The following is a 20298-nucleotide window of genomic DNA, read 5'->3' as shown; positions in this document are numbered from 1 at the left end:
CAAATTGACATCCTACACCGTCAAGTGTGGCGATACGAAATCAACGAGATCGGGGCCGAGTTGTTGACCGCTGCCCGGAGAGGTAATTCGGTTGTTCGATCTTTGAACACTTGCATGATTGGATGTAAAGTAGGTCGCGTTGCGAGGTCGGAGCTTCTCTTCCGGGAGCCGACAAGCCTGCATAGCGAAAGGTGTTGACTTTAATCGATCCGCCTTTCGTTCCTTAGTTGAAATCTTAGGTTAAGCGATTTGTGCGTTCAGTAGTAGCTGTAGGGGGTGATGTGGGTTGGGGGGAACTGCTTGGGAGTTGCAACCAATTTACTCAATCCAACCTCTCTTTGCAACCACTCTCGCCTCTTTGACTAAATGAGCATCATGCTCACTTCAAGCCTAACTCCTACTCTTGCACCACACTCCTTCGCTCTTTTCACACCTCTAAACCAATCAATTTAGCGACGCTCTCAATTAGTTAGTGCCCTCGCAGGACCGTTTGTGGTTCGAAGGGCAATTTCATTGGTTCACAGTGGTCTTTTCGGTTCTAACAGATCTCAGCATATATAACTCGGTACATTGGACTTCAGCTGTAGACATAAGAGAATATCAGTTGGTCGTTTTGCCACCGGAAGCTAAGCTCGAGGTACAGGAAAACAGCATTTCTACATAGTTCAAGGATCTCGAACCGTTCGCAACCCCATCGGGGTTCCAAGCCGCGCCTAATGGATCTCATGCTCTGGAAACTTACCTTCAGAATCATCTAGCAAGACATGACTTTTTACCATGACGTCCCCTTTACATATAAAGGGGCTTAACACCATGGTAGCCAAACATTATCGAGGCCGCATAAAGTTTTTTTTTTTTCCCGAGCCATGGGATAGAAGCAACGGATCCATAAATTTTTCATGATGCTGAACAAGTGATCAGGCTAATGTCAATCCCAAACAGCTGTCCAATCTCGGTTCACTAGAGGTAGAACATGTATTCATTCGACATCCATTTAGGTTGCACCCGAACTTCATTTCGAGACTCGATATTCCTCCGTGAAAAGTGAGAAATAACCACTGTCACACAACAATATCAAATGTTATTATTCACCTGATATGACATGACTTAGATCCATTATTTCCTGATTAATAGGAAGCTTCAACAGCTAGAAATCACGTAGTAGCCATACACGGCCAATCAAGGCCGAAAACCATACGATAGGGTCGTCTGCACAATGCCATGTTGTGCCGAACAAGGAATGACATATCACTCTATGAAAGGAGGTAACCCACAGAGGACAGCAGTAACGCTGCAAGCGAAGAATTACAGTAGAGTCAAACCCACCACACCTGCGCAATAATCACATCACTTTAGAATAACAGAGGGAAGGTCATGGTAAGAGAAAACTCAAGATTCTAAAATACTACTCATGACAAGAGAAGATGATATTCAGACTTGGAATTGAATGGAAAGATAACTGATTACATCAAGCTCCACACAGAAAAACTTTCATCTAAGTTCATTAACCCTTGTGCTTAACATAACACTAGATATAAGCTTCAGCTAAAATAGCTCATCCCAGAAGGATCACTCTTGGTGAACATAACAGTTCAAAATCTTGGTCACTCTCTATGGTCCCTATACTTTGCATATGAAGTTACAAACTATATAAATTGCCCAATAAACCCATCACTAGAACTAGAACTGTCATTCATTTTCTATAGAAATATAAACTTATGTACTTCATGGAATCATTAAATAACAGTTCTGTCCATTTAACCTCCCTGCACTAAAAGCCCTACCTAAGCAAGCTAGGTAGTCAAATTTAGCTAGATATCATTCATCAGAATAATAAGTAAACAGAGTTTCCAAAGGTGGTCTCAAAAACAGGTCAAAGAGACCACAAGATGAAGAAATGAAGATGCTCTCAAGGGACATATACTGAGATCCAACAAAAGACAGAATGCCAATATACTAAGATAGCAAAACATGGCCAATTGGGAAACATGGAAAACTGGGCCTTACCACATGCCAATCTCCCGCCTGCATTGCCAGTGCTTAGACTCAGCTCATGGCCACCTACAAACAGATGGACAAATGGATATGAACCAAAAGATTGATGAGAATTAACAAGGGGGAACAGAATGATTAAAAACAACCGGATGATCTGTATCTTGTAGAGAAAAGCTGCTTCACCTAAACAGAAGACTGACAACTCCCGCAACAAAAGACGAAAGTAGTCCATCTTACAACAGGGCTACTGTTGTTTTTAACATCCAAATGAAAGATTGCAAGATCCTCTTTAGACTTTGTAGTTCAATTTGAGAGATTAACTATTTGGGACAACTTATCCTGCACCATTTGTTTTCCTCCATCTTTCAAAAATTCTAACTTTGTAAGCATGAAATGCCTTAGGAATCATTCTTATTACTGTCACTGATTGAGTTTGATGATAGCCATGGAAATAATTTAATTAGAGAAATATGAATGAGGATTGTCAATTTAAGCAATGTAACTCATTAGCACAGGAAAAGCAACCATCTGCTCTAATGAACAAAAAACATTTGCTGGGTGGAAGATATGCTAGAGGAAGAGAAACCTAAGAAACATCAGAATGCCACATAAGAAATTATGCTCCCTGTAATGCACAGAACAAACTGAATTGCTCGATTCAAAGGTGTCAGCGAAAGTAAGTTCAAGAGATTTCTCTCCATTTTGCATCTGTTTTGTGATTGAACTCATCTCTCCAGCAACATTGACTGCAAGTATAAGAATGTGAAGCAAGGTTTTCTTAGATGCTTACCCTTTCCAAGGTCGTCCTCAAGTTCATGAACGACAAAAGCTCTTCCAACTACTGCATTTGGACCACTCAGTGGTATCTGGGCACTCGACCAATGATAAAAGTTAACAGTGCCGAGCAATCAGAGTTTAAAAAAATTGCAGACAAGCTAGAATCCAGTCATGTATGCATAATATGGACCAGTAATAAATAAAGAATAGTAGTATTCCCAGCAGTACCTGTGTATCAACAATCGTTGCTTCTGCTACACCTGTGCATTCACAATACACAAAGCCTCCACAATCAATATCAACAGATGAAGAACACAACAAACTACAGGCAGTGTACAATTGTTACCATCGGCATTGGCAACTATGTTTCCCAGGTCACCCGCATGACGCACTTTATCTTCAGGAGCCCCATGTGTCATGTTGTTTGGGTTGAAATGTGCTCCTACAGTTCAAGAAATGGAGTGAACAAAGGCGAGAAGGGTCAAAGATGAGAATTGTCATGAAGTAGATCATTTCAGTTCTAAGACATGTGCAATTACCTGTTGAGATGCATCCATTGGTCGTGTCCCCATACTCATGCTGTACCAAGAAAATGATCAAGGAAAAACACGAATTTAGACCAAGATGCACACTTTTGGTTTGCTGAATAAATACAAAATGAGAGATGACTTACTAAGTGGAACCCATGAGGTCCAGGAGTTAGCCCAGTAACACGAACATTGACTGTCGTGGGGCCTGCATAACGCAAACGGGTAAGGATATTGCTCTCTTCAGGATGCTTCCAACTAAATTATGCATATAACAAATGAGTTCCAGACAAAATATTCGTCTAAAAAGAGTGAGCATTCTAATTTCAGCGACCAGAACAGACTATGAGCCTATCCGTTCGTTCCTCATAGACGCCTTTCAGCAAATCAAGTCCCTTAATTGAATTTCTAAAAGAATATTCGGTAGGCATACGAACACTCCAGTCCCAAACCAGAAACAAAATTGGAACTTGAACATCAACATACTTCACCACTCCTCCCCAACTATAATCAGCCGCGAAATGCAGGCTAAGAATCCCAATGCTCATTCTCACAATTGAAACCCAACAGCACATGATAATCGTCGCCGAGCTCCCAAAAATCACACGACAAGACGAACAAGAAGAGCCCGAGAAAGTAATCAAGACAAGAGACCCAGAACAGACCATCGTCTTCTTGAGCGAGAGTGACGACGCCCTCCACGCTGGAAGTGCCCTTCAACACGGCGACGGCCTTCTTGGTGGCGGCGGCGACGACGGCGAGGGGCTTGGGGGCGACGGCGGAGAGGGCGAGAGGAGTGGGAGTCGGCCTGAGAGAGACGCCGCGGAAGGCGGAGACGAGGGGCGGGGGGCTGCCGAGGTTGGGCAGAGGAGAGAGGAGAGCGTGGGAGAACGTGGGGTAGGCGAGGACGGCGTGGGCGGCCATGGCTGCCACTGCAGCTTGCATTATCGTCGCTCGAGCTCTCGCAGTGTATTCCTACGGTTCTAGAGGTCTCAGAGGAGATAGAGACTTCAGCTCCTCCCGGTTTTTTTTTTTTTTTTTGCTGGGTTTTATCTGGGGTTTGCCTTTTCTTCTTTTTCTTTTTTTTCCTCCTATTCTTTGCAGATAAATATTTTAGAAAAAATTTCAAATAAGTATGTGCCCTTCCTAAAAAATGTTAAATAATATTATGAAGTGATCACGACAGTTTCAAATAAGGATATGATCTCGGGGCGGCTGGCCAAATATTCCAGCCGATCTCGGGGTGGCGACCCTCACCGGCCATCGTCAAGGCCATCCCTCTCCGAGCATCGTCGGTGTCCGGCCACCGGCAAAAAGAAAAAAAAAATTGGAAAAGGAAAAGAGAGAGCGAAAAAGAAAAAAAGTCTTGATAACAGTAAAGTATGAAAATGCTATTGATTAGCTAGAATATTTGGTCGCCGGCGATATTAAACTCTTATTTGAGACTAAATGACCATTTCAAACTCTCATTTAAAGTAAGATCCATTTTCGTCTTTAAAAAAAAAAACGAGGACATTTAAGATCTTTATTTGGAATTTCATTTTATTTGACATTTGTATTGTGTATTTAAAATCCCCAAATCGAATTTGAATAGACGATTATCTTTTCAATCAGCTTATTACACCATCTATATTAAGTGGGTTTCGATTTTTTTTTTTTTTTTGCCATAACTCTGAAGTGGAATTAGTTTCATTTTGCAATAGAAAAAAAAAATACCATTCCCTCTTAATAAAAATAACTCCACTTTTCAAATGATTCAACAAAAAGACTTATCCGATCTCCGAGAAAACAAAAATACGAACATATACCGTATGAATGAAAATGACATCACTTTTGTATAATCAAGAAAATTACAGACTCTTATTTGAAAAATAAGGATTTGGACGGCGATATATCCACCCCTATATGACTAAATCTGACCCATTTACATTAAAAAGACAAAAATTGCCCTCAATCATCCTATTGGAAAATAATTGTACCTTCCCTTCCTTTCTCTATTTTTTCCCCCTATTTCTAGTTTGAATCTTGTTTCTATAATTAAGCATTTCACAGGTTTTGTTTTTAGTGTATTAAACAACTTTTTTAGTGTATTCTTAAATATTCCCAACACGTTTTACATATCCCGTGTAAATGTATCTCGCTAAAAGTAAAGAAAAAAATTATATATATTTTTTTTTAATGATCGAGGTTCCGTGCGGTCGGCGAGCTTGCGCTCAAACCAACAATAAAGCATGACTAGTCCTAGGGAAGGCCGTAGGACCCCACCACCACGGCGCTCCGGGTAAGTGTTAGCGCGAACACCGCCTAACCCTAGCGAGCTTGCGCTCAAACCACGGTTCGAACATGTGATCACCAGGTCACAATGTTCTTACCAACTAGGCCACCGATCGGTGGGTATATTCTTTTATATAGTGAAAACTTAAAAGACTCGTCTTCATTATCTCTCCTATAATAACTTATCTATTCTTCAACCCCCCCCCTCTCTCTTCTTTTTATTAATAACTTTGTCTCTCTTATATCAAAACCTCAATTTCTTGATGGAATTTTTATTTGTAAATTTATTAGTATCAAATATATATATATATATATGAAGTATCTTTACTACCTATGTTAAAGCACTTATCCTTTACTTACTATTGGCGAGATATTTTTACGCAGAGTATGCAGGACATTAACAAAATATCTGAAAATACACTAAAAACATTAGGCACGATGAGACATCTTGATATCTTTCCATGAACACTTTATGGATGACATTAATTTGTGCAATGTTTTGATTTGATTATATTTTATCTTTGAAGTTTCATGTTGGAGAGGGCTTTTTTTTTCGCTTCAATTGATCTTCCCATTTTATGTGTGTGCAAATAAAAGAAGATAAATAACAAGATATTTGATTGTGATATGCGCAACAAAAGTAAAAATCTATACACAAATTATTGTAATGAAAAATTGTCTATGTTAAATCTTTTTCAGATTCTACTTGACAATTCATCATATATTTGCCCAACAACAAAGAAAAAAAAACTAAGTCTTTTGGAAGTCTCTCTTTTCGACAAAACTAATTTTAGTAGAAGTAAGAAATCTGACCAAAAAAAAAAAACACATGAAAAAAATCTAACGTTAGGGGAAAAAAAAAAAACATAGTGCCTTGACTATACATGTGAATTTTGTCTTTTAGGTAACTAGATCCTACATAAAAAAACAAAACTAAAAAGGGGAAATTCAATAAATTTTGAGCCATCACTTTGCTCTGCAATTGACTAATTGAGGGCAATTTCGTCTTTGCGATAAAAATTGAGTGAATTTAATCATATAATGGGTGAAAATAGCGTCACTCTAAAATTTTCACGATTGATTTATCGACATCAAAAAAAAGTTACGCTTCATCTGGCGATGATAAAGACATCTATTTGGACAATAGATAGGTGCGCTGAGCCAAAAAAATTTACACGGTTTTGACTCTTGATGAGTGGCATACTGTTTGCCTCCACAAGCAAAATGGTTGACTGTCTCATCATTTTGCAGGGGATGTGATGGGGGTTGACTCATCCTCCTCCTTCCATCCCACCTGGACCTGCTCTGAAAAAAAAAGTCAACTGGGTGTCTCTTTGATGCACGAAGCTTAACCAGTCCTTAATATGAAGAGCTTGCAAATGGGTCTTCTCTCTGACCACGTCCAATTATTTTTTGCAGATGAAAGCTGTTCTTCAAGAGTTAAGCACAAGAAACACATCAGACATGAGGATGATTAGGCAGACAATGGAGATTTGACTTCAAATCCCTGGTTTAGCAGCGCCCCCGTGATCCACAGCTTCAGATTCGGCAGGGTCATGCCCTGTTCGCTCTCTTTGACCTGCCATTGTTCACATCAGACACTTTGATCAAGAAGGTATAAAGAGGGGATGAGAGTTTGAGAATGCTTAGTGAAGCTGGTGATTCCTGATGAGATGTTCTTCTTACATGGAGAGCGAAAGTGAACACAAATCTCTCTGAAGAAGCTGTGGCTAAGTTGGAGTTCTGAACATGGAAGCTGGTCAGCGATTCCAGGGCCTTGTACAGGGACACCGCCACGCCGACTCCCTTGGGGCACACCAGCCTCACGTAGAACCCTCTTTCTTCCACTTGGAACACATCCATCTGAGTGATTCACAGTGCAGGTTAAGTGAGTCGAATTTGGCTGAGCGTCACTCGCGAACGATGAAGTAGATAGCATTGGTTCGATCAAACCTGCAGAATTTTGCTGCATACAGAGTGGTTGCTGTTTGCAGCTTGAATCCTCTTTGTGGTTTCATTCTGTGCTTGGTACCTCTTCAGGCCCGTGCCCGCCCACGAAGCCTCGAGGCGGCCTATCTCGGCTTTCAGCCTCTTGGCTTGCGTTTGGAGTTCTTGCACGTAGAGCACGGCATCCCCAACTATCGAGGCCTTGTCCATCTACCCACAACAAGAGAGATTTTCAAATTCTGTGAGCCACACACCAATCTGTCTTGCTTGAATTTTTCTCGGTTGTCTACTTGTTGATAGCTAAATAGGCAATACCTCATAATCCTCCAGTGAAATAAATTGCTCTACTAGAGTATGACACGACCTGATACGTACCTTTGTTATGTTAGGAACCAAGGAACGGAGAGCGTAGAGCTTCTCCTTCATCCGGCCCCTCCTTCGCCGCTCTGAGATTAAAGTCCTCGACCTGTCGGTCTTTGTCCCCTTGGTCGGTGTTGTGGCAGTCCCGGTGGTGGTACTGGTGGTAGTTCCTGATGAATCCTCCCCATCATTCTCGTCTCCCAGATTCTCCTTCACATCTTCTCCAAGGCTCAGCAGCGAGTCGAGAACAAAATCACAATTCCTAGAGGAAGTGTGATCATGGCCAAAAGCATTTCCTGAAGTTGGTATGACTTGCCCACCACTCATAACACCATCAAGAAGGTCATACTCAAAACCCAATTTCGCAATTGGATGAACACTCTCCCCCTGGATCAGATCGATCATTTGGTCAAAGTTATCTTCTTCGATGAAGTACGGGGGCTCAAAGCCACTGGAGTTCATCAGGAGGTTTTCTGAGTGATTGATCCTATACATTTCTTTACGCGACGGATTGATTAAGAGAGGCCTTAACCTTGGTGGCTGCAGAAGTTTGGCAATACTTATAAAAGTTGTCAGTGTGAAAGGAATCGATAGAGCTTCTGATTCGGAACTTCTCACATAAAATAGTGCAGTTGGTTGACATCACTTCTGATAAATTAGTAGCTCTAAAAGAATAGTCGGTGAGTTCATCATGTACGAGGCTGACATTATGTGGATGCCAAACGTAGCAGCGGTAGATTCTCCAAGAGCGAAACCCCACCACCCCACATCATACTAAGCTCGACAGTATTAGGATAAACAACTCTTCATCTGCACGGATAATCTGTATAATGCCGTATGTGAGCAGAGGAGGATGCTAAACGCAAAAAAATGGATAAGCAACAATCTGTTGGTAACCAAATGGCCCACCTTTCTCCAAAATCTGATATTTGGGTGACTGTATCGACTTGAAAAACGTAGTTCGAAGTAGTCCTATCGATTTTTATGAACCTTATTATCCTGGAATTGCATATAAGGAAGCTGTACAAAACAACATCGGCCACAAAGTCACTGACAGCATCAGAATTCGAACCAGAGGATGGTCGGATTTGTTATATCGATCGACATAATCAACTAGGTGATGTTGTGCAGCTGTGTCCTTATGGCTCTTCTTTTACTGATCTAGTTACCTATGAAGCAGCTCGGAGCGAACTCTGATGGCGACCACATGTAAAGATTCCAATGCAATGATTTCCAGAACATACAGTTTTCCGTAGATGGGAAACGCCTCTCGTTCCTTCAATCGATCAGCGGATTTCTGATGTCAATATCTTTGTTCAACCGCACTGGCCAAACAAAGAACAGAGAATCCCTGCTCGTCAGCCATCATTTTAGTTCTGTACATTATTCTACATGCGATAAACTGCCAGCGACAAGGCCATTTTCATCGGGGGAATCTATGACATCGAATTGAGTTCATATTGTCATCAAGTGATGCGTCAATCTAGAAGGTCTAATCTCAAGAGCTATCAAGCCAGTAAGCACATCAGGAGTGTGCCCAGAAGCCAAACAAAACAGGCCACCGCATGTCCGAATGGCGAGCCCCACGTACCAGGTCCTAAAATATTGGGACATGAGTGTCGAGGATGCGGTATGAACTCGTCTATCCACATAAGTTTAATGATTCCAATCCTGCATTTCATCGATCAAGACTGTTCAATAGAAGAGGCACAGCCCAAAAGGCCAGCGAAAAAAACGAAACCGGGCCTTTTCGCCGAGACGAAGTGGTCCCTGAAAGAGCTCAAGACAGAATGAGCCTCAACCAGATGCGATCTTGAAGAGGCCCTTCTGTGATCTGCTTTGGGTTCGATCAGTCCTAACTCCAAACGGTGACGAAATGATATCGGCTTCGCTTCACCCTTGGTGCGTTCCGAAGAGCTTCACCATGTCATCATGGCTTTTGCTGTTCCTGTGCTTAACTTCCGAGTTCACCGATCTCGTCCACTCTCTCTTCCGATCCGACCCTTTGATCGTCTCGTCCGACAGAGTTGACCACAAGCAGCAATATCGACAATGTTCGCCGAATCGGGGTGAGCATGCAAAGCATGTGCCCGCCGTAAACGTCGATGTGGGACAAAGTAGTCAAGGAAGATTTTTTTTGGGTTGTTAGAACAGGGCGATCGACTCCAATTGACCTAGGAAGATGGATTTTCTCGGCGTGTAGCATAGCAGGCCTTCGAGGATGGAAAGTCTTTCTGTACGTCAAATTCCACAGTTCACACTATCGGGAGTTAACACACTTCGTTGAATCGTTCTTCTTTAACTCCTTTTTTCATTGGACTCAGCATCCTGAGTCCCATTTTCTTACATTCAACAGAGTTCTTGCCGTATACCAGATTGTTTGACACGACGAGGTTTCTAGTTCTTTGGTTATGCAAGGGAAGCACCCGATGACCAAACTCTCAAAAGGAATAAGATGATAATAATTTACCGACGTACAACCTAGGCTATCGCAAATTCTCTCACTTAAAAGAAGCGAAGTCCACGTCGGTGTTGACTCATACTAACCGACAATACTCGTTCTACACAATAGGCGGTGCGGTTCATTCCCGTCCCCTCTGTCATCTCTATGTGTTTAACTAGTCGCATCTTGTCCAAGCCCCCCTAGCAATCACACCTCACCTCTTCCGGATCGGCAATCACATATCTATTGAAGGGAGTCCTGCTATGATATCGTCGGTAACATCCGACGGGATCCCCATGGGCCAAATTTCAAAAGGAGAACGCTAAATAATCATATAAGATGGTGGCCAGTTGAAAAGTGATTGTTGGCTTCTACATTACTCAAGCAGGGCCTTTTTTCATCCTGACGTGGGACTTGAGATGTCGCGTCGATGATATTTCCGCGTTTTGAATCACGATGCATGCTCCACGAACCAACAACACTTGGGTGGGAGAGTGTGTATGCACTAGTGTATGATGATAATTGACCAAATGGACCGGATTGTGATTTTGCTCGCACTTGACGGGATATGCTTAAAACGTTCGAAGCAGCGTTAACGGCTAGGAGGGGAAAACGCAGGATGATACCTTTAAGCAAAATCAACATAGAGAACATGTTAAAAACAGAGGATCCCCTGCTCTAATCATGCTTCCTCAAAAAACAGAGAGAGAGAGAGAGAGAGAGAGAGAGAGAGAGATTAATATAAGATAATATAATAAAAAACATCACACTTGCGGTAGATACTGATTCTGATTTGCGGGAGCCACACAAACCCGACAAGCAGTGGCCTACTTTAGACCTTCTGGTGGTTGGCCATACCCAATCTCCTCCCCTACCCCTAACAACTCCATACTAATGCTTTTGATTTGATCTCTGCCTCTGTCTCTCTCCCTCTGGCTCGCCTCACACATTCATTCACTTACACAGTCACACTCTAGGCCGATACTATCTTTGATATACCTAAAGTTACAGTTTCTCTCCAATGTCTAGGCGACACTCTTTGAGAAATCAAGCTCCTCGCTTGTCATGAATCAAAAGGGTAAGCATAATTCGAGAGGCAAAATGCCAAAAAAGGTAAAAAAAAAAGTGACGAAAATCTTCACCAGCAACACTAACTGAGAGAGCTTGCACCTGCTCTCTGGTCCCTCCCCTTCCTGGGCTAACTTGGAATTCTCTCTGTTTTCTGGTTTCCTCCTAGATCAAAATCAAACCTCTGTACATATGCTAAACTTCAGTCATGTGATCAAACTTGCAGTTTCTTCCTCCGACGTCCCTAGTTGTTTTGAAATGGCTAATAGAAACTATCGATTAGTGAGATCTCCTAATAACAGCAGGCGGGTTTCTGTCAATTGAGAAGAACCCTCTGGTACTTTGGCTCTGTAGGTGAATCGGACCCCTCGAAGTGGCCTCTTTTTCTGCTCAACCTCCCGCAATGGGCAATGCCGCTGCACGCGTTCACGCCCGCCAGAGAGTCTTGCAGCAGAAGCGGCGGCACCGCCATCGGCGATGGCGGCAGGTGCTGCGGAGGAGAAGGGATGGTGACGGGCGGGATCTCGAACGAGTCGAGCGGCGGCGGAGGGTGTCTCCACTGAGGAAGTGGCCCTGCCAGGAGCAAGGTCTGAAGAAGGGGCCCAGCTTTCATGACGGCCTGCAGGAGCTTGCCCTTCTCGGGCAGCGGCTTATCAGGCACGAGCTCGATATCCGGCGTCGAATTGTGGGGGACCACCGTCATCACCTGCGACAAGAGCGGCGGTGGCTGCTGTGGTGGTAGCGGTGTTGTCCTTGGTGAGGTCAATTGAGGTGGAGGAGATGAGACAATGCTCTCATCAGAGTCTGAGGAAGAGAAGGCGGCGTTGGAGTCAATGCCTCTTCTGGGTTCATCCTCGACGCTCGAGACGCCGGAAAGAGGACCTGTCAATTGCTGCTGCTGAATCAAGAGCTTCTCCAAGAAGAGCTTCTGGTACTTGTCCTGCGCCTCATCCCTTTCTCTGGTGGCCTTGTCGAGCAGTTCTCTGAGCTGAATCAGCTGGTCATCTCTCTTCCTCAGCTCCTCCTGCGCAGCGACCCTCGTGGTCTCTAGCTCCACTGTCGTGCACAGCAGCGAATGCCTCAGCTCCTCCATGCTCTGTCTCACCCAAAGTTAAAAAAAAAAAGAAACCCCAAAAGCAGAGGAATTAAGCACCCACAAGTGAAATCGACTCAAAGTCACACGCATTGCACTGAACAAAAGCATTTCATTTTCGAGTAGAGTTGCATTGCACCTTTCCTTGGCAGTACAAGAATGCCCAGCTGATAAGAGGGCTGCGTTGGCAGTCCATGGTCTTTGCTCAGTGGACTTAGAGAGAATTTGAGAGAGACAGACAGACAGACAGAGAAGGATACAGAGCAGAGATAGAGAGAGTGTAGTTGAGAGGGGGTTCTTTATCTAGGGTCTTATAAGGAGAGGCTTGTCTTCACTGTTTGCCTTTGGCTTTTGGCTTCTGTAGCTTTCTTCACCTCTCTTTTGCTTTTTCTCTTATTAATCTAATGAACAAAACACCGTTGTGTTTTTTTTTTCTCTTTCCACACCAGCAGGGGTTGGACAAAAGGTGCACAAAAGGCCAAACCTAGCCACACCCAAAAATTTCTACATCCTAACACCAACATCTCTCTCTCTCTCTCTCTCTCTGATATGGGTCTGATATGGAGTCATGGATGGCCAGAGTCCAGAGAGTCATCAGTCTCCTTTTGGGAACAGAGTCTACGGCACTCTAAGCACCGAGCTGGCTGTGGGAAACCAGAGAAAAGAGGAGCGACGAGAAGCAGACCAAGCTCAAGTCGCTCCGGTCTTTAACCCCCCGCGATACGGTGTCGCTCTGTCCAAAAGCTCCACACGACTCAATCACCATCAATTCCCCTGTTTCGACACTTTCGCGACTTCGTACTCCTGCGTTCGCGGCTTGATGCTCTGTACCGCATCGTATTTGCGAATGTAGACTGAAAAGGCAAATTATTTTAATATTTCATGTTGTTTGAATCTTGTTTTCCAAGTGGCTGCCAGTCGAACCCAAGGGGGGGAAGAATCGATTGCGATTGCGATGCACGGCTCCATGAACGATCCGCGCGGGATGGGTGGAACCAGCCGCAGCCCATTGAAATAAGTAAAGAGTCGATGCTCGTACCGATGGCGCAACGTGATCGGTCTTGTCTAACGCGTGAGTTGACGCGCCAGGTCAATTCGAAATTTTTTTTTTATTGAAAAAGTATAGTAGCGAATCGGGAAATTCTTTGGAGAAAATGGGGTAAATGGAAAAAAAAAACAACTTTGAATTTCAAGGGGAAATAAAAAAGTTTCCAATGGAGAATGTTAGGTCGCGCACGATAGAAATCGATTTTTCTACTTATGTTTCTAAGTAAAAATCGATTTTTCTAATTCTGGAAAAGAAGTATATATTTTTTTTTTTTACCTTTTCAAGTGGCTCCATAAATAGAAAAATGAAATTGCGCAACTAAATGGTTTTCTATTCCAGAAATTATGTTACTAAACGGATTTCTGTTTCTAGAGCAGAAATTTTACTTCAAAAATGGTGTCATGCGCGCCTCGATTCCGGGATTCCTTAATTTAGCTGGCAAATGGGCTGCCCCACTCGGTGAAAGAGGCTTCCATAAATTTCTTTTTCCCTTTCTTTCGGTTGAAAATGACCATTTTCCTTTTAGTAATTCGTATTATTATTCTCTCAATTCGGCCATCTCTTTTCTGTCTTTTTCTCTCTTTTTTTTGTTCGGATCGCCATCTCTTTCCTTACTCCCTGCGAAAACGCATAGAAAGTGGTCCAGCACCAGACCCCATTTTTTTTTATTTTTTTTATAGCCAACCTTTCAAGAAAAATAATTACATTACAAAAATGAGTAATAACCTCGAGCAAGAGACTGGTACGATTCAATTCCATATTTTGTTCGTTCGAGTTTGATTGTGTCGTAGGTGTATAAATTGTATTAGGTTTATCTTCGGATAAATTGCATTGCTAATATTGACCCAAGAAAAGAAAACGGTAGGCACGTCTACTTCACAAATAGCTGACCATCACATTGTAAAAATTGAATAGGTTCGATCTATGATTGTTAAATCCTTCTAAAAAGATCTACTAAATTCATCGAGTTGTTCCCAATGGTCAAAACGACCAATTATTAATGGAATTCCTTGTCGGCTCTCCGTAAAATATTCGTTAGCTTGAAATAATTAGTCAATAAAAAAAGATTCATCGTTGACAATTATTCATGGGTAAATATTTTCGTGAACGATGAAAAAAATATCCGTTCATTTATTTTTTATAAGCAATATGAGCGATTAACTTTTAATTTTTTTTCCAAATGATTCGTTTTCGAGTGAAACAAACGGAACGTTAATGTCACGATAAATTTCAATCCGATGTTGAACGTGACATGGTTATGTACACATCCACTTGAACAATAACGTGTTTATAGCCGGTCATATCGTTTCACATATATATATGTATGTATATATATAATTTTTATCTATTTTGCAATAAATTGTTTATTTGTTAAGTCCTCACACTTAGTTGACTGCTTATGCCTACTATGCATCTGAACACGAGAATTAGACATGTCGCCGAAAAGATTGATGTGTGAAAAGTATTATCCTATTATATTCTCTGACGATGACATGTACTAAGAAGGAAGTCATGCACACGAAAAAAACAGTAAAAATAGTAGGTACGATTCTCTAACTTTTAATTTGAAATTCGAGAGAATTCTTGTCTTTTTCGAAAAAAAAAAAAGGGAAGAAGAAAAAATTTCATATAATCTTCCATGCATCCATTGGTCATCTCGCATATATACATACGCAGTCTTCCTCACCTACTCACTTCAGCTTTTGGAGCAATCGGCATTGGTCATACAAGAAAATGGTACCGGAGCTAGGCTTCTCGCCCCGGTTTATTTCTTGTGTGTGGCCCTCGGTGTCGGCCGGTTTTACCCGTAAGAGGAGGATGTTAGAGTGACCCAAATCGCTTGTGGACCCGATCTATATTCTCTTTATACGAACGCGGTCTCCCTCCGCCTGTTCATTCATATTTTGGGGCCGAACTTTCTGGCACCCGTGATCGACACGACACGAACCGTGCACATCTTGAATTTCCCGACTCCTTACGGGTACTTCTCACGTTCTAAAATCACGTTTCCCTTGATCAAATTGGACTGACCTAGGGATATTACTTTCGTTAGTCAGAATCATGAGTGCATGCGATGCCCATTACATTGTGATGCAAAGTCAAACCTAAAAAGAATGTCGTGTCGCTTCTTTCTAGATCAAAGACAAACTTTTCAGATCGAAGCCCTAAGAAAAAAAATTGGACTTTAATTGCCTTAGTTGCGCGCCAGAACGCATCAATATCAACTCACTTGAAAATACACATCAACTTTAATTTTTTTGATCTTTTTGGATTTTATCACGTAGAGTCCAACTTGGAATAGGGTTCCTGCGACAATTTTAACCGAAGACTCGGCTGCTGGTTCTCCCGTAATTAAAAGAGAATTAAGGGGGAGGAAATGAAGTTCTTGAATATTTTGTTTATGCCCCACTACAAGTCTATAATTCGGATTCGGCCCCAAATGAGATTTTTTTTTCCTTCTCATATTCTGGACCAGCTTCATGATAGGGTGCCACATGAATTGCTGCCCCACCTCTCGGATTTGTTCTTGTCAAAGTTTCCCGTGATCAAATACATCTAACGCACACCAAGAAATCAACATTTCAAAGTGAGAGACGTGAAAATAGAAACCTGCCTCGAAAGGAAAATGATTATCTAGATCTGCTCCCTTTTATGCGCCGATTCATTGATTTGTCTTCTATGGATCGTGTGGAACATGCGTAGCAGCCCCATGACCAGAACAGAGATTCCGTTCCATGCGTGAAGAACGCATCGCAATAACCATCCGATCCATCACGCAGCGAGCTCCTGTAATCTCTCGTGGGACCGAGCCGCCGTGGATTATTATTCCTAAACTGGGTCCGGAGTTCACTAGTGTTAGGGATTACCCGACAGCGAGGTCATTTATTTCGTTTGAGCTAATCGAGGTTATAGTATTGTAAATTCTAAGCAAGGATTTCCCTGTTCACCAACATTCCATGGCACTCATTTGTTGACTTGGCTTTGCATGTGCAGCCCATGATCAACAAAGACCAGAAACCCTAAGTAGAAAAAAATCTCTCTCTCTCTCTCTCTCCCTACAAAGGGAGATGGAGATGGAGGTAAGTGAAATATGCTTTGATTCTCATTGGTCAGAAAAGGGAGCTGGTAACCAAACTTTCCCACCAATATTTTGTACAAAGAAAGGTGGTGGACCCATTTCTTTTTTGAAAAAACAAAAGTCCTCCTCCATGGAAAAGCACGAGGCTTCCCTTTGACTATTCCGAGACCATTTCTCTCGCTTTAGCCCCAAAAAAAAATATTTAAAGAGGAAGACCAATTCTCTCACTTCTTACAAGCTTTCCAACAAAATCAAACGAACCATAATAATAAATCAAGAATAAGACATTCACTTGAGTTCACCACCATCGAGCCTCCCTAGCGCCCTAAGCAAGACAAGTGTACGGTCACCGAGCTGCCATAAAAGATAAACATTTTGTCAATTTTTCTTTCTCGCTTCATGCTTTACTTCATTGTGATTGTGCACCGAATCCTAACATTGTATACATTTCATCTTCCTCCACATGACAGTTTAAATTTATCCAGGTTGGATTTTCCTAACTTGGCGATCGGAACCGAGGGTTTTCCTCCCGTTCATTTTAGATTTTCGGAAAAAAAAAAAAGGTGCATATAGGAAAAATCCAAGACAATGAATCCAGAGTGGGAATGAAATACAACAATGGGGCGCCGCGACTTTATGTCCCATCCGAGGTGTTATTTTGTCTTTAATCATGTCTTAGCTTTCTTAGATTTAATCTGCATCGCCAGAATATTTATTATATCTTTGCAGGCCATATAGTCCCTGGGAAAATGATCAAAACCACACACCCCAAAGCCCCCAACTAAACCCACTCACACTTCCCAAAATTTTTCTTTGTCGTGGAATATATCAAATCGATTGACTCTCTGCTATGCTCAGTTTGCTTTACTCTGTTCATAAATTTATGTGGCCGAATCATTGAGTTTGATCCAACCCACACAAAAGAGAGAGAGAGAAGGAAGAAGAAGAAGAAGAAGAAGAAGAAGCAATGCTTGTTTCATTGAAGAAATTGCACAAAATTTGTGAAGTGTGTAAATTTCTACTGATGAAATCATTTGCCTTATTTAGGGACCCCGTGTTATAAAAATCGATCGAACGGTAAAACTCCGGGAAAAGGAATGTTGCGTAGTTCAATGCAACCGTGCATTAGCGCTATTGTTTTCACCTCTCTTCTCGTTATTTTTAACCCTCTTTTCTTCTCGGTATATTTAAGCTTTATGCAAGTTTGAAATTTCTGCGGGAGCCCTGCCAATTTATTAAAAAAAATTAATCTGTCACATGAAGGTCCAATTAGATACTCAAATATGCAAAACTCCCTTTCACGTATAGGCTGGATTTTGGTCCAAAAAATATAATAATGGAGGCAAATAAGGGTCTTGTAAAGGTTACATTCATGACCATTCGCTCCGATATCGCCTAAAATTTTGCGAGGCCACTATAAACTACTCGACGACTTAAACCTGTCCGATAAACCTCGTGTTTTGAAATTTAAATGTTTTAACAATAATATTCTTTTGAAGATTACTTAAGTTTGAAATACTTTTGACCAAAATAAAAAGTTTGAAATACTAGTAATAATTGTAGGAATTCTAGTTAAGATAAGAATAATCATGAGTGTGAGCAGTCCAAAATGAAAAACATTTTTCTCATTATCCACTACAATTTGAGTGGTGACAGTTTGATGCATCATGTCTCTTTGTCTAGACATAGTACCTGCAAAAACGAAAAAAAAAATGTTTCATATAATTATGAAAATGTCATTATACTAAAGATTTCCTTAATCACCTGCCTTAAAATAAAATTAAATCCCCCATTTATCTAAGCTTTGCTTTCCGTTATGGAGAATTCTTCAAGAGCCACCCCATTACGATAAAGCAGGAGACAGAATATATGATTATATCATCTCTTTTACCAACATAATCATCTTCTTTATACTCTCATTAGCAAATATGTAATCGAGATTAATGATATAAACACGATACGAGCATCACCTCGACGAAAAGGAAATCGCTATTTTATTTCTTGGGGTGGGGCCCTAATTGATTAGCTTCCAATTGCAGGCTTAGGCCTAGACCCCACTTGATTAACAAATTGGATCCTTGGATTAGACTCACTAATCACTGGCCTGATGTTGGAGATTATGATATAGTTGGCAACACGGGCAACAACCTTCTTTTTTAAGTGGTCGGCAGATTTTCTATCTTACAAAGTTAAACGCACTTCGTTAATCAGGAACACCTTAGGGAAATTAAATCATTTACCCATAAATGAGCAAAAGAAAATGTGAAAAAAAAAAATCCTATAGATGCTTTATAATTCCACGCTTTTGATAGTAATTTCATATAGGTGTATAAATGCTTAAATCGCTGCTTCCGACGGCTGTAAGTTCCGAATGATGTGTGTATCATCGTCTCACTTTAATCTATTTCAATTTCGCGAGAATTTTTTCTTTCGGCTAACGCCGGCCGGGCAACAAAACAATATTGGGTTTCACAAATTTATGTTCTCACATCCTTTTTCTATTCATTTTTTTGCACATACAAAATGCCAATGACCATGTAAACTAGGAAATTTAATTTTTGTCGAATAATCGAGTCTAGGACATGCACTTTGAACATGCCTGTCTCAAAATGCCTAACATTAACATGAGATTAAAAAGAGAGAAAAATAAAATAAAAGGGGAAAAGACAAGAATAAAGATGCTGAGAATTTGGGGGGGAATGAAACTAACGAACTAACTTTGCTGACAGTTAGGAGGGAGGTATCGATTCTACTGCAAAGGTAAACCGTGGAGGGGACTAATCAAAGCAAGAGGAAACCTAGTATTCCCTCACTCTTTTTGACTGCTCGCTTTCGACAAAGATTGTGTTATGTCCATGTTCCTTATCTTGGATCGAAAGCCCTAAAGTAAAGCTAGGGCAACATCGTAATGTAAATCTAACGCCAACTACCCTTGTTCGCCAAGGAAAAATGTTATAAACGGTCATCAAACTTCGGTTTTATGTCCAACACGATCGTTGAACTTTTGATTTGTTCAATGTGGCTCATGACCCTTAGCTCAATATGCAATATCGTCCTCGGACTTTTAAATTTCTCAATGTGGTTATGGAGCTTTTGATACATATTCAATTGAGTCCCTAGACCGTATCAAAACGTCCAATTTGTCCCTTAACTTAAATTGATGGAAGAGCAACGTCGAACATTTTCATATAGTTCATAAACTAAATTTAACGTATACAAGAAGTTAAGATATCATATTGAACATATTAAAAGTTCAGATACCGCATTGCATATTGGAGTAAAGTTCATGGACTACATTTGACAAATTAAAAATTCAAGAATCACGTTGCATATTGAGCCAAAGTTTAGGGACCATTTATGTCAGTACCTCTATTCATTACTTATAGACTTGCATGCTCATTTCTTAAAGGTTACTTGAAGAAGGTTCTTCTCATTATCACCAATGGTCTAACCACGGAAGTTATTAGGATAGGACAGAAGTCGGGTTGGCTACACTGCGATTCATATCTTAACGCCAGCAATTAGATGAAAACCGCTCCAATTCGGTGGTTCTCGTGCTACCAGCATCGAAAGAGTGACCGCTGTCCTTGACCAACTCATGAATAGCATCTCGCTGCTGGTTGACACAGCGTGGTCGAGAAATCGATAGTTCAGACGTGACGGTGGTTAGGGAGCTCGCCATTCGAA

The 20298-nt window shown here is 41.4% G+C and overlaps 3 protein-coding genes across 3 annotated transcripts; all 3 read right to left on the bottom strand.

The window, feature by feature from the left end:
• Nucleotides 1-1061: 1061 nt before the first annotated feature.
• LOC115734505 (superoxide dismutase [Cu-Zn], chloroplastic) lies at nt 1062-4309 on the bottom strand. Its single transcript, XM_030665331.2, has 8 exons — nt 3965-4309; nt 3446-3507; nt 3312-3351; nt 3119-3214; nt 3001-3032; nt 2786-2861; nt 2008-2061; nt 1062-1331 (listed from the first exon to the last, which is right to left on the bottom strand). Exons 1-8 carry the CDS (start codon nt 4242-4244, stop codon nt 1306-1308), a joined length of 666 nt encoding a protein of 221 aa, XP_030521191.1. The 5' UTR covers nt 4245-4309; the 3' UTR covers nt 1062-1305.
• Nucleotides 4310-6828: 2519 nt separating this feature from the next.
• On the bottom strand, nt 6829-8425 carry LOC115734275 (transcription factor FER-LIKE IRON DEFICIENCY-INDUCED TRANSCRIPTION FACTOR). Its single transcript, XM_030664986.2, has 4 exons — nt 7896-8425; nt 7527-7730; nt 7260-7436; nt 6829-7152 (listed from the first exon to the last, which is right to left on the bottom strand). Exons 1-4 carry the CDS (start codon nt 8373-8375, stop codon nt 7048-7050), a joined length of 966 nt encoding a protein of 321 aa, XP_030520846.2. The 5' UTR covers nt 8376-8425; the 3' UTR covers nt 6829-7047.
• A 3046-nt stretch (nt 8426-11471) lies between these two features.
• Nucleotides 11472-12912, bottom strand: LOC115734276 (arp2/3 complex-activating protein rickA-like). Its single transcript, XM_030664987.2, has 2 exons — nt 12624-12912; nt 11472-12487 (listed from the first exon to the last, which is right to left on the bottom strand). The coding sequence occupies exons 1-2, from the start codon at nt 12678-12680 to the stop codon at nt 11708-11710; spliced, it is 837 nt and encodes a 278-aa protein (XP_030520847.1). The 5' UTR covers nt 12681-12912; the 3' UTR covers nt 11472-11707.
• Nucleotides 12913-20298: the final 7386 nt, after the last annotated feature.

The sequence above is a fragment of the Rhodamnia argentea genome, chromosome 6 (genome assembly GCF_020921035.1).
Source record: "Rhodamnia argentea isolate NSW1041297 chromosome 6, ASM2092103v1, whole genome shotgun sequence".
NCBI lineage: Eukaryota > Viridiplantae > Streptophyta > Magnoliopsida > Myrtales > Myrtaceae > Rhodamnia > Rhodamnia argentea.
This window is presented reverse-complemented; position numbering and strand designations above follow the sequence as displayed.